We start from the raw sequence: 18,745 nt of genomic DNA on the forward strand, positions 1-18,745 counted from the left end.
CCCGCATTTTTTCATTTCTCTCATTATAAAAACAAACTTTTGTAAAGAAAACAGACTTAAGCTAGGATATCTTAAAATGTTTTTTTATCATTTGATATTCAGTACATTTCATTTGATATTCGGTCTATTTGATATTCAGTACAGTATAAGGTATATTGTTGTGAAGTCCACGGTCTGAAGTGGTATGTGGTAAAGGAAATGGTATTTACAAAGTTTTAGATAAAGTTTTTATTTAGATTGCGGGAAGTTTTCATTTAAATAAAAAAACTGAGTCAATTGTGTAGTATAGAGCTTTGGGATTGAGACTCAGGTAGGAGTAATTACAGAGAAATGCATAAATTTTGTAGATGAGATCCGTTGGAAAAATATTATGTTATGCTTCCAATACCAAAGACTGCTAAAATTAAATTTTATTGTTTGAATTGGCTAAGTAAACGCTTACACAGCCATACTTCTCTTAAAAACTAGAAAAAACCGCAATTTTTAGTGGAAATAACCTCCATGTCAAGTTAAGCATTTTGTGGTTGTAGAGGGCCCCAAATTAAAAAAAAACAAACTTGGACTTAAAATCAGCAAAGAATAAGCTAAAACATATGGCAGCGAACAACTTAAGAAGTATTAGCTTTCCTCTGACGCTTTAAAGGTCTTTGGGAATAAGCATACTGTTAATGCTTACAATTTTACGGACAAACCGCGTTGTCAAATTTAGCTGATTAGTTTGGCTTATTTGTTTTCGCTTTTCAACGTGACAACAGTAAGATACTGTCAACAGTAAAGTTATGACGACATGTTTTGTTTTGTTTATGTCACATTATTTACACACACAACCTTACGAGCTCTGCTCTCTGTTGGGGGTTAATGTTTTTTGTATTTTTAAGTATATTAAATAAAGTATCTAATTCAAACTCTAACTCCTAAGAACATAAATAAATTTGAAATAGATAAAAAAAAAAATCTTTGAAAATTGTGGTTTTCAGGTATGAATAGACCTAAGATGGGTCGAGGGGCCAGAAAAGGCTTTTATTTTGATGTCCTCGGTATTCCGTGCTTACAAGGAATCAAAACTGGGACTATTATTTGAAATTGGGATTTTTGGATTATGGTAGTTTCAGATGGACTACTCTTTCTGATGAATATGAAGCATTCAATTTTTTGAAATTGTTTTAATTTCAATCTGTATTTCCCTATTTTTTTGTAGTTAAGATACCAATTAAGGATGTTCTTTTCTCTCGATAAAAATGAGGTGTAAGCTATAAATTAAATGATTTGTTTATTTAATTGAATAGCAAATTGCCGCACCATTCATCTTCTAATATTATTAATATCATCTTCTAATTGGATTATATTCTTAGAAATTGTATTGCTTAATGGGTAATTTTTTCTTATTATAACGTTCCCCCCTACCGCCTACACATATAAGTATAAACTGAAAACTGTTTTATGTTCTAAATAAATTTATGCTATTCATTTTACTTTTCTTGTGTTTCAAGTTCAAATTAAAATTAAGACTTTTTGAATCTAGATTATTGTTGTTATGTATGTTGTCTCTCTCGATTGTTCTCTTGATTTTTAGCATGTTCTTTGGAAATTTTTCATCTGTTTTATTTTATATATATATATTTTTTTTTTTTAATATTTATTTTATTTTTTCCTCATATGAATGAGGACTTCGAACCAAACCAAGCTTCAAAATATGCTTATGGATGATTAAAATCTGAATTTTAATCTGAACGTGCTGACCCAAGTTTTGTGCTAAACTTCTTTGTAAACTTGGATTCGAAGTTTTCATATCGATGGAAGTTTAAACGGAAGTTTCAAATCTTTCTTGAGTCAAAATGAAATTAAACCAGCACAATATTCAAGTCATTACTTTTTAAACCAAAATAGTTTTGATTAAAAAGTTTGAACAAACATTTTTTTATTAAGGCCATTAAGTGAGAATTTTTGATTAAGAGATTTGAACTGAATTAAGAAACAAGATTTAAATTAGGGTCTGACCGGAGTAACGCTTAATTTTGACAGTCGGCGGCTTATATGTCACCCAATAAAAATTAATTTCTGCTGCCCACCAAAATGCGTTTAAAATAAATAGATCAAAATAAGCTTAAAAAATGTGATCAAGTAAAAAAAAACCTCTGTATTCATTTCTTTGTAAACAGCCAAATGTCTTATTTTTGAAATGTCTATAGTCTATTTAACGACGTCGTTTGATTGTTATTTGCCTGCGAAAATTCATTAGAACTTAGCCTTAGAAGTGGAAGCATACCGAAAATATTCTTTACAAGCAAGGATCGACTTTCGAAGCGAACTGATCAAAATTGGTTCGAAATAATGGATGTTTAATACATCCATAATTTATTCCTAAAAATATTTTGCTTTCATTGAAAATTATGCTTCTTTGTTTTTATAATATGATTGTATTTTATCAAAACCTAATTTTTATCTTATATGTTTTCTTACAGATCGTAACCTTGCTCCTGGGACTGTTGAGCAAGTTATTAGGGACATCTATTCTGTGCCTGCTTTTGAAGTACCCCATCCGCCTCAAAACGGGTACTCACACGCTCTTCAAGTCTTCCTTGAGAATCAGCGAGTTCAATTTATAGCCATGATAGAGCGATTCAAGGACCCACAATTTAAAGAAGAGATTCAAAAATCAATCGACGATGAAATGAAAAAAGGTGATGCGCTAAGACAGAAAAACACCTGGCTTTTGAAGGAAATAGCTAAGTTGAAAGTGAATACTGTGATGTTTCTTAAATTGAGACTGAAGGAGCTAGGACTTGGGGATATTAGTTGTCCTTCCGAGTTGAAGGATCAGTCAACGAAAATTATTTTAAGTGGACAAATACTTAAGGAAAAAATACAAAATGTATTCATAGAAGTTGATAAATTATCTGAAGAAGTAGAGGAACTGCAGAAAAAAAATGCAGTTGAGGAAGCAAAATTGCTTGAAGATAGAAAACAAAAGGAGGAGGCCTTCTTAAAACTTGTAGCTGAATTTAGTAGGAAAAAAGAATTAGAGGAGAAAACAAAAGGACTAAATGATGAAGTGATAACATTACAGCAGGAGATAGCTTTTGCGGAAGAAAAAAGGAGAATACAGGAGAAATTAAGACGAGAGGAATTAGCAAGACAGGTAGAATTGGCAAGGCAGCAGGAAGAACAAGCGAGACAACAGGAAGAGAAACGAAGAGAAGAAGTGAAACGACATGAAGAAATGAAGAGACAAGAAGCATTAGCTAAAAAGAAAGAAGAAGAAGAAAGATATACACCAGCCCCTAAGTTTGATATAAATGATCGTATCAGCACAATTATCACTCAGTGTTTTCAAAATGCTCACCCTAAATTGGAGATCGGTGCAGATACTCGCCGTCTTCAGGAGAAGAAGACTAACGTCTTGCCGAAGAAGAGGAATACGTTGCTGTTAGAGGGTGGAGCCTGTTTACAAACTGTTGGTGACATAGTTAATAATGAGATTCAAAAGTCATTAGCTGGTGATAGTTCTCAAAGTGATAGTTTTAAGGTGGCAGCATCTCAGTCTCTTATTTATCCAACTGCTACCTACTCTCCGATCTCAAGGTAATAATTAGGTTAAGTTATTCTTTTTTTTTTCAGCTTGTGAAGTAAGAGTGTGAATGTCGAGATTAATAGTTTTGACACTAATTTTATTTTGCTTGAGTATCCTCAGGTTTAATATCAACATTTTAAAATTTAAAAGCCTTCCTATTTGGTAAAAGAACATTAAAAATTTGTTTGGATTGCGAGCCTATTCTATAAACATTTTCCAACTTTAATTTTTAATTTATATTTAGTTTAAAATTTATTTAGATATGAAATCTGATATGAAGATAATAAAATTTGACAGTTTGAACTAGTTAAATGAAAACTTAAATATTTTAGAAATATTAGGAAAAATCAGGAATTGAATTACAGAATTTAGCAACAATGAACAAAACTAAGCGAAAAGCAGAAAAACTTTAAATAATAAAGAAATCTGAATATTTTGACTTCACGCCTGGAAGCCTTTATCAACGAAAGGAAAAAAAAATTGAAGTAAATTAAACAAAACATATAAAGAAAAGGAATACAAAAACAATAAGCAAAACTCATATCTCACTTCTAATATCACCATTCAAATAACATGAACATGCTCAACAGAAGGATAAATTAGGTTGTCTTTGGTACAGTTTGACTTTGGTAATGAAAATCGAGCAAAAATGAAATAATATATTTATATAAAAATTTTACATATGCCCTAGGTTCAAACATTTATAATTAACTATATGTGAAACAGGTTATTTATTTTAAAAAAAAAATCTTACGACCTATAATTGAATGTAAAAGGTTAGGATATAATGAACTATGGAGGAGATCTAAGATTATAAATGGACAATGGTCAAGAAAGCTTATGTATATTAAATGGATTTTTTTTGTTTGCTAATATAACTGAGGTAAATTGACTTTCCAGTATTGATTTCATCTTGACTTTTGCTTATAACGTTGACACTTGTATGGGGACAATTATACATCATGTTAATGTTTAAGTTATTTTAGATTTTGACAAGATTTTTTTTCCAGTTATCCAAAATTTTTTTTCAAGTTATCCAGGATTTTTTTTCGGAGTGGGTTTTACTAAAAACAAAAATTCGGGGGGGGGGGGGGGTACACGAAAAAAACTAAAAAAAAACACATACAAAATGTGTTTATATTCATTTTTGTTACGTTTTTACGAGTCAGACAAAAATTTCGGAGGGGGGGGGGTTAAACCGGGTAACCCCCCTGGATACGTCCCTGGATTTTGACATGTCCCTTAATTAAGTTATTGTAAATCGGATTAATCTATATTCCCATTCATCTGCATAAACACTAATAAACCCCCATAGATATTTTTTTAATTTCTAATATTTCTCGGAAACTTTGTAAAAGTCCAATAGAAGTGTCAATTATTTTCATTTGATCAAAAGGTATACTATGGTAGAGAAGGTCAAACAAATGCTCTATGAATGCTGATTCAAAAGTTTCTGGCTTTTTATTATATTTAAGAGAAAAACCTATTGCATTTTCATATTGTTGAAATCTTTTTTTATATTTGGATGTGTACTTTTCACGTAAAATTTACCACAAGAACAAGGTATTTTGTATACCCCGCTTTGTCTACAATATATTTTTGTTTGAAATATATTAAAAACAGAAATTTTTGAATAATTACTTCCAGTGGAATTGCAGATTTTTAAATTGGATGTGTCAAGAGAAATAGGAAAAATCATCCTGGAAATTTCATGTAGGTTGACTACCTGAAAAGATGGTATTTATCTAAAATTATAGTTATTTAAACGAGTGACGTATCGTCGTGTAGACTTTAAAACAGTTTTAATTTTTTTTTATCTGTTTAAGTGTTTTAAGTCTTTATTATTTTTTTTTTAACTTAGAGGTATGCGTTTTAACTTTTTTATGTCTTATAGATACAATTTGAATTATAATAACTTCAGAATTATCATTATTAATTATCAAAATGATATAACTTCAAAATTGTAACTTCAGAATTTTCATAGAACAGTATTTACGTTTAATTCTATAGTGATGTCGTAGTTTTTCCATTCCCAACCGTTTCTGCGTAATTTTTTGATAAAATTCTGCCATTTAACTTTATCAATTCAATCGATCAATTTATTCAAATAAAAATGAAACATAACACCAATAATAATAAGGATCCTGGAAGCGAACTTGTTGAGGACCATAACAACAAAAATTGAGAATGAAAAAGAAAGAAGAAAAGAAAAAATAGAAAAAAGAAAGAGAAAACACTGGTAAATTAAAGCACATTGATTAAAAATTTAGAAAATTATAATATCAAAGTTTAGTAACATTGTTATACAGCGTGCGAAAAGTTGTGGATAGCTCGACACTGGAGGGTATTATATTCCATTGAAGTATAGATTTATAAATGGGGGATCGCTGGGCGGAGCTAGAGACACACTTGGGGACAATAAAGGAACGGTTGGATGAACGGAGACAGAGGTCTTCAGAATCATTACAATTAAAACAAGATAATAATTGGAGAGGAAGATTTTTATGGTAAGTGGAGTATGCAAGGGATAGATTTAATTTTTAATGATTTGTTCAAAAGGGATAATACCAAAATCGGAGTACAAGTCCTGGGTGGGATATAGTCAGGGAAGCCGAAAAACCGCTTTGACGGTAAGGTTTTGGATATATTCTATTTTATTAGTAATTGAAGGACAAGAGTTACCCCAAATCGATCTACAATATGATATTTATGAGTATATAAATGAGTAATAAAGGGTGACAAGTATATCGGGGGGAAGAAAATTATCCACGCGATTAATCATAGGCCTACTTACCTGTCGCAAGATTATGGCTCTGATGTAGGAAACATGTGTTGCAAATGATAGGGAAGAGTCTATGTGGACACCAAGAAACTTGGAACTTCGACCTGCGGGAGGAGATTGGTGGAATATTTTAGGCCAAGTGCTTGCTGAGCTTCATTTTTTGTAAGGGGTTCGAAATAATACAACCTGACTTTTCTTGCTGTTAATGGTCATGCAGTTAAAGAGACACCACTCATGTACTCTATTCAGAAGGATTTGAGTAGAGGTGACGACGGATGGTAAATTAGGGCCGGTGATGAAAAAGTGGCTATCTTCAGCAAAAAGCACTGAGGTCACTGATGAACCCAGGTCCGTAACCAAATCATTAATATAAAGGACAAAAAGTATTGGACCAAGAACAGAGCCCTGCGGGACGCCCTTCCGGACAGGTAGGGGATGCGAGGTCATGCCGCCCAGGCTCACACTCTTTACTCTATCAGAGAGATAAGAGCCGAACCATGAGAAAGAAATTCCACGAATCCCTATGTTCTTGAGTTTACTTAATAAAAAACTGTGATCAACCATGTCAAAGGCCTTAAAAAAATGTAGAAATAAGCCCAATACAGTATTTTTACCGTCAAGCTGAGAACATATAAGCTGTATGGCGTCGATTAATTCATGGAATGTTAAAAATTTGGAACGGAAGCCATATTGATGAGGAGAAATCAACGAATCTGCAGGATTGATCCCCAGAAAGAAGGGAGAAATACATCGGAAGATAATTTTCTGTAACACTTGAGATATAACTTGGAGAAGTGAAACTGGACGATACTTAGTTATCTCAGATGGATCGCCTTTTTTATGAATCGCAATAACAATTGCTTATTTAGATGTTTTTGGAAAGACTCTACTAGTCAAAGACAGGCGTTCTATGTTCACAGTGGGCTTACAAACATAGGAAGATGCGGTCCTAAGAAGCTTATTATTTATGCCAAAGAAGTCAGGTGTACTACTATTAGAGAGAGATTTGATAACTTGAAGCACCTCTTTACTATCAGTTGGAGAGAAAAACATGGATCTGGGATTCCTGCTAGGGTGTACTGACTCGAAGGGGGAACAGGAGTTAGCATTTGGAATATTGGTGAAATAATTATTAAAAGCATCCGGTACTGAAATTGGGTCAATTGATCTGCCACTGATGTCCCTAAGGCTAATAGGTATAGATCTTGAATTGATCTCGATATAGATCAAGATCTTGATCTAGAATTCCTTTTTTTTTTAAAGAATTTCATTTATTGTGAACCAAATTTTTTGTAAGTTCCCTTTGCAGTGAGAGATTTTTGAATAATAATAATTTTTTTGCTTCACGGACGAGTTTGGTATATAAGTTTTTGTATTTTTTATAGTTAGTTAGGTCAATAACGCTACTGGTTTTGCAAGCCAACTTATATAGGTCATTTTTACGGTATGAAGAGAACATCAGGCTATTGGACATCCAGGGTCGTATATGGATAGTTTTTCGGTTTGATTTACGGACTGGAAAGGTTGAACCGATAAGATCACCCAGTCCCTGTGTAAAACCATTTGTTGCTGAATTAACATCCTTACAATCCAAAACCTTGGACCAATCAAAGGATTTCAAACGATCCGTGAACCCGCTTATATTTACAGAGTTAAATATTTTATTAGCCGTAGAGGTGTTAGCTATGGAGGGTTTAGCAGTTGTTAGGGAGTGTAGGGAGAAATATATCGGAAAGTAGTCGGATACGTCAGAGAATAGTACTATGGAGGACAGTTGGCTTCCATGGGAAGTGGACACGAAAATGTTATCAATTACAGTAGTGGTAGACCTCATAGGATCAACTCTAGTAGGAAAAAGGATTGTTGGAAGAAGACCACTTAAGGTAAATGTTTCAAAGAAGGTATCACAATCATTATTATTACTAACATTTAGTAAATTACAATTGAAGTCCCCAAAAACTATTGCCTTCTTTTGTGGTAAATTAATAAAACTAGAAAAGTCATTAAACAGATTACAAAAGAAAGGTGTCGGAAATGAGGCTGGTTTATAAAACAATAAAAAAATAAAAGAATTGTCGTCAACACTTATGTCTACAATTACTGAATAAATGAATCTATTATTCATAGGTTTCAAAAATAAGGATTCACAGTCTATTATCCTGGCGAATTTTAGACTTGACCGAACGCAAGGAGAAATGCCACCAGTGGACTTGGCTATTTGTCTTTCAGTATGAGTAGCTTGAAAGCCAGGGAGGGAAAATTCCTTAGTATCATCAATTTCTGAAAGCCACGTCTCTGTTGTTCCAATTACGTCAAAAGGGCAGTAACCGTCAATTAAAATTAACTCTTTAAAATTAGTCCACTTATCTCGTAGTCTTCTGATATTAAAGTAAATTACATTAAGTTTGGTCTCTTCCATTAGCTTAGGTTTTACATTTTTTACAAAATCAAAAGTGTCGAGATATTCACAGTTAATTTGGTTTAAGTCGCTATCGGGGCTAGCTAAGGGGTTGGTGGGCAAATTATTTTGGTCATCGTAATAGTTAAAAACAAAATTATTGCACAGTGATAAATTCGTGAGAAACGTAAAATCTTGCATAGTACACATTTAAATATCCATTGTGGTCAGAGTTTCATCATTTGCCTGATTTGAATATTGAAATTCTTCTTCAGCCGACGAATTATCATTGGTGGTAATTTTAGACTGGGATGGAAAGTTTACCGTTTTTTTCTTAGATGTCTTGCCTTTGACTAGGACAGTGGCACCGATTTGATTTGCAGTCTAGTCAACAGGCTTAACTAGCTTCGATGTGGAATCTATGCCCTTTTTGATGGAAGATAGTTGAGCTATAGCTGTTTGTAAGATGTCATTAACTAGGAGTTTAGTGATAACTTTCTTCTTGAGAATATTTTTGGTTTCCTCAGGTTCATTACTAACCTCAATTAAGTGACTGACTGTGAGATATGTTGCAATTCTTTGCCATTCTTGGCAACTCTCGGATGAATCTTTTGGAGGGCAGGATGTTGAAGTAAACTTAGGTAAGGGACGGGGGGCCTGACTAATACCTTGAGTATGAACATTGTTTGCCTCTTTAGGAAATGATACTGTATTTGCATCTTCTACAACAACTGTTGCTTGGCTTCTACTGGGCAGATGGGGTGTGAGCTGCCGAGGGATTCTTGCAGCTACAACTGAGTAGGGTAGGTTCATTTTATCCGATGTTCTAAGGATTACGACTCGCTTTTAGTGAGCCGGGCAAGATTGTTTTTGGAGGGCTGTGTGTCCCTTACGGTTACTATTTCTGCAGAAAGGGTCTGACAGGGCTTTCACTAATTGCGTGGCCTGTTTTCCCGCACTTAAGGCAAGACGGATGGGACTGTTTGCAGTGTTTTTCTCTGTGGCCGTGGGACAGACAAGTGGAGCATTGTAGGGGCTTAGGTTTATAAATCTTGTAAAAAAAGGGACATACCATACAAGAATATTTCTCTGTTTAGCTCAACTTTGCAGGAAATGAGGATTGAACGGTTTCGGTGAAGAACTCCTTCTTTGCTTAAACCTAGCATAATTGCAGTTAAAGGATTTATGAGAGAACCTGAAAAATATATTATTTCGGTTTATATTTCTGCAATTTGTAAACTGGTAACATCACCATAAAGCACATACTTTTGTAACTTTTCAATATTTTTTTTTGTGGCTAAAATTTTCGAGCCATCAATAATTAGTCCTTTGGATTTTGACAGGACATGGTCTTCCGCCTGAGAGTAAATATCAATAGACTCGTCCTGCTTGAAAACAAGTTCAAAATTTACCTTGGCGATCAGAAAGACAGCTTTCCTAATTTATATTATTCGATCTTTTGAAAAGGGTTGGCCATTGGTTTTCTTGATTGAGACAGTATAATAATTGGGGTAACCTTTAGTACTAGTTTCTGGGACACTTGAAGGAAGCGGTTGCACTATAACTGGCGAACGAGTTTCATCCTTTTTTCCTCTTTTTGCCAGGCGTCTCACCTGTTTCATTAGAGTTAGTTGCGGCTGAGGCCTGAATTCCTGACAAGTGGCTAACTGTTTTGGACCGCGTAGTTGGGGGGGGGGTTCTAGGAAGAGTTTTAGAAGTAGGTTGGAAGGGCGACTGGCCAAGGGTTTCAGTGGGAGTATCTTTCTCGGGTGGTAGCCTAAGGGGCTGCTTTTTCCCCTACATTTATTCTGACGAGACACTGCAGATTCACGAACTGTTAATCAGTCTTAATTCTAGGTTACTTGACCAAAAGTAAATATACAGTTATGGAACTAAATTATTCACTATGATAAATAATAACTCACTTTGTATGAAGTGAACAATCCCTCACAATTAAATCCGCAAGTTAATTGCGCAATCTAACACAGTACAGTACTAAAGATAATCCGATTAGGTTCATAAGTTAGTTCCTTTTAGTTCATATACTAAACTCATACTTTAAAGAAAAGAAATCATTTTGCACTCCTCCCCTCCAAAAAAAGAAACGGAACAAAATTGCGTTAAATTCAAGAAAGTAACCACATTCTTTCTAGCATTCACGGTTGTCATTTAGTAGTTGTTTTTGGAGGAGAGGGGGGAATGCATGGTGCTTCAGACAAGAAGAAAAAATTTACAAAAAACCTCTAGAGTAAAAAGTTGCATTATCAGTCTAATGAAATTTTCTTGGGCTAAAAATAACTTATTTGTAAGAAAACAAGACAAATTTGGGAAAATATCGTGTGAAAATTGATAATTTAAACCAAATTGCCATTGGTTAGTTTAAGTTCAATTAATTTTCATTTAAAATTATGAAAGTAAAGAGAATATGAAAATGTGGTGATAAAGAGACCTTGTGTCATCAACTTTTTAAGTGTAAGCCGTACGAAAATGAAAGGAATAAAAAGAAAATTAAGCTTCAAGAGTTTTCTGATCCTTATATATTTAACATTAATGTTATTTGGCATATTAAAGATGCTTTGTGCATGGTTCTAGTATATTTGATTAAAACAAGTAAATAGATATTTTGTAATTAATTCTTTTTTCTTCTGCTTCACGTTTAAATTTATTGTCACCCTTGTATACCGCCTTCTAGCCAATTAAACTTCTTTCTTATTTATTTATTTCTTTGTGCTATTTGATGTTTTCTTCAGTCTTCCTATAATTTGTGCTAATTTTTTGTTGGATAAATACAGGACTGCCACAAAGTCCCTAAACTCCCTAAAAGTCCCTAAAATTTAGTAAAGGTCCCTATTGGTCCCTTAAATTGATAAAGGTCCCTAAAGTCCCTTTTCTTGCTTTGGTTTAAAGCTCCATATCCTGAAGACTACCAATACTTGCGAGTGCACGGTTTTTAGTACTTTTGTTTTGATTGAGATTCTTGGAACCTGTTTTGGCTTATCTAAGAAAGACAAAACCTGTTGTTACATAGGCTACAGCGTTACTGTCTGGATAGAGCAGACAGACTAGTCACGAAATCGAGTGGTCCCCTTTGCCTCTGGAGTCAATAGGCTAAGAGGCGGGTGTCACTCTGGGTGTCACTTTGTTGCACACAGAGAAAAAAACAGTAGGAGAATGGCTCGAAGTACAAAAGACGAAGGAGGCGCTATCAAAACCATGTTTCTTGCGCGATTTTCAGCTTACATTCATTTCTTGAACTATTAGACTACTTCCTAGTGCCCTTTTTTATTTGAATGCATTTCTGGTAATAGCCTATATATTTTCCGCTAAATTCTTTTATTTTTTTAAAGTTTCGGGTTTGAAGTTTCAGTTTGGATTAGAATGGTAAAAGTGCAGATTCTGGGAGACTTGGTTGAAAGAGAAAGATGCGACGAGACACCAAAGGAAAGAGTGGTGTAGAGCCGTTCGAGGAGATATGTTCTTTTTCTACTGTTCTATATGCAGCATATTGCTTGTCTGTCATAAGGGATCCTACGCTTTACTGCAGAACGCCAGAACTGCTGAGTATAAGAAAAATGTTACCATAAAGCTAACGCCGAATCAGCCTCATCTCTAGGCAGCATTTTCCATGGAGAGCGGTGAACCGGCGAATTCGCCCATGCACCTAGGTGCCTACGTAGTGCGGGGTGCTTACGTAGTTACGCAGTTGCAGAAATTACATGGGCTCTTAAGATGATTGAGTTTGACTATTCTGGAAAATCTGCAGACGGAATAGCAGATGTATATGGAAAATGTTCCGAGATACAGTGGTTAAAAACTTTTCCTTCGGGTGAACTAACTTTGCTTATTTTTTTACCGGAGCTCTTGGACCCTATTCTGGAAGATGATCCTTATGAAGTTTCAAAGACATGTTAGTTAACGAATTTAAGCTAGTCCAGTTATCCGGACTTCCATCGGAGCAAGGAAGGATCGACGACAAGTGCAACAAGGTGATCTAGGGAGGAAAATATCCAAACTTGTCTGAAGTTACAAAAAATGCTTTGACGATTTCATACGGGTCTGCCAGCATTGAGTGGGGTTTCTCTCTTTCCGTGCGAGTTCTTAGCGAAAAAAGAGCTTCGATGAATGAGCGGACATTGAATGCAAAACTGTTTGTGATAAATAGGTGTGGCAGATTTGGAGGACGTGAGGAAAATGTTGCTGTCACTGAAGACTTGATAAAACTGGCCAAATCTGCTAGAAAGAGCTATGATTTGTACCAACAGCAGGAAAAAGCCTTGAAAGAAAAACTGAGAAAGAGTGGTAGGATTTGGAGGCAAGAGAATGGTTGAGAGAGCAGAAGGTCGCTAGAACCTTAGCAGCTCTTTGAAAAGACAGACAATAGAGACTTTCGAAAAATCTCTCAAAGAAAAAAAAGAAGCGCTTGGTTCCAAGGAACAGGCCGCAGACAAGTTACTGAAGGAAGCTCATAACCGACTAAAAAAAAATATGGTCGAGACACAGCTAGCGCAGGCTATAATAGATGGGACTCAAAGAACCAGCAACAGTTAGAGTAAAAAAAAACAGTTACTGATCATATCTCTGTTCCAGCAGAAGAAAGTGCAAACAAGATGGAAACAAATAGGTTGTGTTTTCTAGTTACCGTACCCTTATCTCTTTCATCATATTTTTGTATCTGATTTTTTGTATTCGGAAGTAAAGCGTTCAGAAAAAAGAAGGAAAAAGCTCCTCCCATGACATGAGGATTCTCAGGTGGTCGGTTTCTTAATTATCTTGTCTTCTGATCATGGAGAGATGTCTACAAATTATAATTCCCTTTTTTTTCTTAGTCAAGTGTCATTTGCTGTTGTGTCGCTGCTTTTTCTTTCAAAAGCTTTCTGAAAACTGAGTTTCGGGCTCCATTTTGCGTCCAAAATGGTCCCAAGAGAGGTCCCTTTTTTGACTAAAAAGAGGTCCCATAGTCCCTATTTTTGCACCACTTGAACCTGGGGCAGCCCTGTAAATAGTAAAATATTCTGTATGGGTTCAGTTTCTGAATAAATTATTCATTCATTGATACTTATCTTTTTAGGCCAAACAGTAACGAAGGTTCTGTCAATGAATCAATTCAACCGTTGAAGCCAGAAGATTTTTCACAAGTTTTAACTAGAAATATTTCAACAGTGGAAGGATTAGCTGCTACTCTTCATGATGGATTCCTAGATTCCAAAAGTCGATCGGGAGCTTCTTCTGTTTCCACAAAGTCGGAAAGCGGAGACAAAGGTAGGCCTTTGTCTTTTGTTTTTTATTTTCATAATTTTTCAGGCACAAATTGGTCAAGCCACCCAATAAAGGCGAGATTATGCTTGACATTATTTTTCAGGCACATAGTTTTTCAGGCACAAAGTGGTCAAGCCACCGAATAAAGGTGAGGTTATGCTTGACGTTATTTTTCAGGCACATAATTTTTCAGGCACAAGGTGGTCAAGCCACCCAATAAAAGCGAGATTATGCTTGACATTATTTTTCAGGCACATAGTTTTTCAGGCACAAAGTGGTCAAGCCACCGAATAAAGGCGAGGTTATGCTTGACGTTATTTTTCAGGCACATAATTTTTCAGGCACAAAGTGGTCAAGCCACAGAATAAAGACGAGATTATGCTTGACTTTATTTTTCAGGCTACTACTTACTTACATGAAGCATAAACTAAATCTGCGAGTTTGAAAGCTTAGATAAGGAAGATAGTCTGCAGAGAGGAAGATAAGTATGCGAACTAAGATTAGAATACTGGAAGAAATGGTTATAACAACATTCAAATATGGAACTGAAATTTAGGGGCTTCGAAAGGCTGAAGAAGAATTGTCAAATGTTTTAGATTGCAATTGTCTAAGCGTAGTTAAAAAAATTATATATGATAGCTATTTAACTATAATTCTGGAATTATGCCTTTTTTCATGGTCAGATTTCTGGCGTTATCAGCAAGGCCGTATCCAGGGGGGGGGAAGTACCGGATCTGAACTCTTCTTCCCCCGAAGTTTTTGTACGGCTCGTAAAAAAGTAACAAAAATGATTTAAATAAATTTTGATATGTTTAGTCATTTTTTTTTTTCGAAAAAAAAAACCTCTGGAAGTAATACTCTCCCCTCCCCTTAACCAAAACCCTGGATATGCCCTTGATTATTAGTAAAAATGGTATAGAGCTAGTCTCAAAAGGCATTAAGCAACAGTGATAACGATGTGGAGCTAGTCTTCGCTTTTAGTTTTTTTTTTTAAAGTAATGACATAATGGTATGGTATAATAATAATGACGAAATGGAGCTAGTCTCGGCTTTATTTTTAAGTGATGACATAATAGTAATGACGCTATGGAGCCAATCTCAGATTATACTTTTCTACCAAATGAAACAGTTGAAATGCTTTAAACGTTTGAGGCATAATAGCCATGAACACTGATTGTTGGCTAAAGCTTTTTGCTAATTACTAGGGCATACCAGTGCTCAAACAGGAATTTTTCATTTATTTTAAAATAGTTCTCCGGCTGGAAAACTAAATTTTCCAGCTCGAAATTTAGGTTTCGACAGCAGACAAATTATACTTAGCAGCTGCTCAAATAGTTCTCCTACCACCCAAAAAATCGCCTGTGATTTTCGGTAATTTTTGTTTGCGTACTATGCCCAATGAAAAAAGGTTTTCTAATGGGCAAACATTTGGTTCGCATCTGTTGGGCATCACATTTAAAAATTTGTCTCCTCGTCATCAAAATTTGGCTTTAAAAGCGCAAAGTATTTTTGTGCGCTGGTTGGAATTTGCTAGCGGTATTGTGTTTTAGATGGACCCTAAAAATAAAATCTTTTGACCCGTGGAAAAACAACGGGTCTATGACCTATAGGAAGCAAAGAACAACAATCAAACGAACATTTCGCCTTTATACAATGGGGTATGCCCATCATTGAAAAAGAAAGAACCACAGCCGTAACAATTTAAAAAAAAAGTGGAAAAGTTTAAAACCCAAAAAAGAATAAAAAGTAAAGGCAAACTACTATATAAAACAGCTCGAAAAAGTAACGGAAGTAGATTATATGTAAATTTTTAAGCAAATCAACCCTTTTCTTTGATATTTAGGTGGGATTTTTGAACGACTAACTGAATTTTGTATTAATTTTTAGGAGATTTGTCTCAGCGGATTGACTTGAAGATAAACAATACGTTTGAGAAATTGATTAGTGTTGCATCATCTGAAATTGATAAACGTCGGAAAAATAATGAAGATACACCACCTCGACCTGATGCAAGTCCACACATTACTAGACATTATCCAGATGGTTTTGGTCCCTATAATTCTCCTCAGAAGAGTAGTCGTTTTTCCTCACCTCATCACCCTACCTCCCGTTCAGATATGAATAAGCGAGACTCTGAATTAAAACGAGAAAGCTCGTTGCCAACAGTTTCTATGCCTGTGTTTAGTGAAGCATTTTTCAATACACCCACTCAATCAAAACCTGAACAAGCCTATAGCTTTAAAAAACGATATATTAATAGTGAGTCTCGTAATAATGATTATAAAAGTGGTTATAATGGACGTTATCTACAAGAATTTGCACGTCCTGCTTCTCAGCCAATGAAAACCGCCAGCGAAATTAGGGCCTCTGCATATGCTGGTGCTATGTCACGTGACTCAAATCAATTCAAGTATCAAGGGTATCAACAATCGGGGTCAGCTGTTTCAGCATCTGGATATCGAGAGAATCAGCCTGTAGAAGGGAGACAAATGTTTGGACCCCCGGGGTATGGGTCTAGTAGACAGGGCAATCCTACTTTTGGACAGCCGCCTGAATATGGCCAACAGAGAAATGCATTTGGAAGGCCAACTATTGGTTTCGGTCATAAATTTGGGGGAAGTAGTAATTTTGATCCTGGTTTTGTCAAACAGGAGCAGCAGCCTCCAAATCGTTCTTCTCAAGATCAACACCTCCAGAACTTCAAAAACAGGTACGCCAGCCCTTTGCCATCTTAAATTAAAACTCGGAATTTTTCGATATGGTTGAATTAGGACTTTTTTTAGATCTTTTTGGGATTTGATCCCCCCCCCTCTTCTTCTCATAAGGGCTTGTAAACCTTGACAATAATATTCAGAAAAACAATGATGCTATTGAAAATAATGATGCCAAATGTTGCTGCAAATTGCAGTTCCTAAATATCGCAATTTTATTACAGGAGCTATATACAGTTAGGGCTAGAGTTTTAACGGTTCTAATACTATTACAACCAGGATAGTGTACACCTAGTATTGAGTGGCCCAATACTGGCATTGAGCCAAACACCTAAAAATTTAAGAGCCATAGAAAAGTGCATATTCTGACGCTGGTTCGAATTCTATTGTTTTCATCCATCTTGGTGGTCCTCGTAAAGAAACGAGGTTTTTGATTATTTTCATCCTCGTACTTGTTAATTATTCAGAACACACTCAAGAATTTTGATCCGAATGTGAGATCTGAGAAAACTGGTTTCATAGTCACAAAGCCAAGTGACAGGTGACAGAATGCACTGGAATTATATAATTTGGGCTATATATTTGCACATTTGGGCGGGAGAGTGGGTAAAGTATAGTGGGTCTGCATGCAAAATGTCTTAGCTACAACTATTCTGCATATTATGAAGTAAGAATTGTTTTTACATTCACGCTGTCCAAATACTTTACCCCACCCCCTAATTTCCCCTAGTCCCGTCTGGTGGATTTGGTTTGGACATGGTTGTTGCTGAGCCGGAAAAGCTAAAAACGTTGCCATGTGCATAAAAAGAAACACCAAATTATTCTGTAGAACAGTGTTTCTTCTTCAAGTGCCAACAAAATGAAAATGTAAACGAAAACATGACATAAAAGGAATGTTGTTAGCTTGCTGGGTTAGCAAATACTGAATAGTGAGAAATAAAAATCAAAGTGAAAGCTCTGGGCACACTGCTAGTCTCTTCGCAGGACAATGGTTTTGGTAGTTTTAATATACTTGTAGTATCTTCTGACTCAAGGAAGGAAAACTTTTTTCTTACACTGGAAACTGATTGCACTTGCGCTTATCGCATATCCTAGGTTAAACCGAATTAGCTCTGCTGTGAGTAGCTATACGTAACTATTCACCAGAAGAATCTTGCAGCTCGAGGCCCGTAGTTTTTCTTTAGCTTGCCTTTTCTGCCTCCTTTCCATACTTTCTGTGCTTTCAGTGCTTTTCTGACTAGATTTCTTCTTCTTCTGCGGTTCCTTCCTCTTCCTGTTATAACAGCTTGTATTATTGTTTTAATGTGTAGAAAAGTCCATGCCATGTTGGCCAACTGTCCCCATGGACTGTTGGATGTTCATCGATAAGCATGACTAGTGTCATTTGATTGCCCAGGAGTAGAAGTGTGGTCATCAACTTCAGACTGGAGACTTATTTTATTCTGTTATTAATCAAAACTACTTTTTGCACAAAATAAGTTTAAAAAAAATAGTAAAGAACTCCATTAAACCAAAAATGAAGCAAAATAGTATCATAATTTACCAAGCATACAACTACCACAAATCAGTATCAATAAATAAATGAAACCAAAAACAAACAGAAATTAAAATAAGTCTAACTCAAAACGAGCAGAAATTAATCTGAGTAGCGTTCTAAACCATATGCTTTCTAAAAGCCAGAATATAGTTTGTACTTTACTGAAAAAAAATCAAATGAATTTACTGAAAAAAATTCCAATGAATTTACTGAAAAAATTTGCATTGTCAGTTTAATATACATATGCTGATATTTATTCCTTAAAATCTTAATTCATTTTTAATTTCTTAAAGTTATAAAAGTGAAGACACTTAAAAGATTTTTTTCAGTAAAGAACAAATTATATTCTGGCTCTTAGAAAGCGTAGGGTTTAGAGCCCTACTCAGACTAATTTCCGTTCGTTTTGAGTTTGACTTAAAAATAAAAGTTCAAAATAGGGATTAAATCCTTTTTAATAGACAGAGTATAGAAATTCACAAAAAAATACCAG

The 18,745-nt window shown here is 35.0% G+C and overlaps 1 protein-coding gene across 2 annotated transcripts in view; it reads left to right on the forward strand.

The window, feature by feature from the left end:
- Positions 1-18,745, forward strand: part of gpp (DOT1 like histone lysine methyltransferase grappa) — an 81,061-nt gene that overhangs the window by 43,066 nt on the left and 19,250 nt on the right. The window contains exons 7-9 of one of the 2 annotated variants that reach the window (XM_089096879.1): positions 2,463-3,582; positions 13,820-14,010; positions 15,895-16,717. In XM_089096879.1, the coding sequence (XP_088953005.1) occupies positions 2,463-3,582; positions 13,820-14,010; positions 15,895-16,717 (2,134 nt within the window). The remainder of the gene's footprint in view (positions 1-2,462; positions 3,583-13,819; positions 14,011-15,894; positions 16,718-18,745) is intronic. The other variant, XM_089096880.1, reaches the window with a different exon arrangement.

Source organism: Artemia sp. Qi Xiang Cuo, chromosome 11, assembly GCF_049724085.1.
Source record: "Artemia sp. Qi Xiang Cuo chromosome 11, ASM4972408v1, whole genome shotgun sequence".
NCBI classification, from domain to species: domain Eukaryota; kingdom Metazoa; phylum Arthropoda; class Branchiopoda; order Anostraca; family Artemiidae; genus Artemia; species Artemia sp. Qi Xiang Cuo.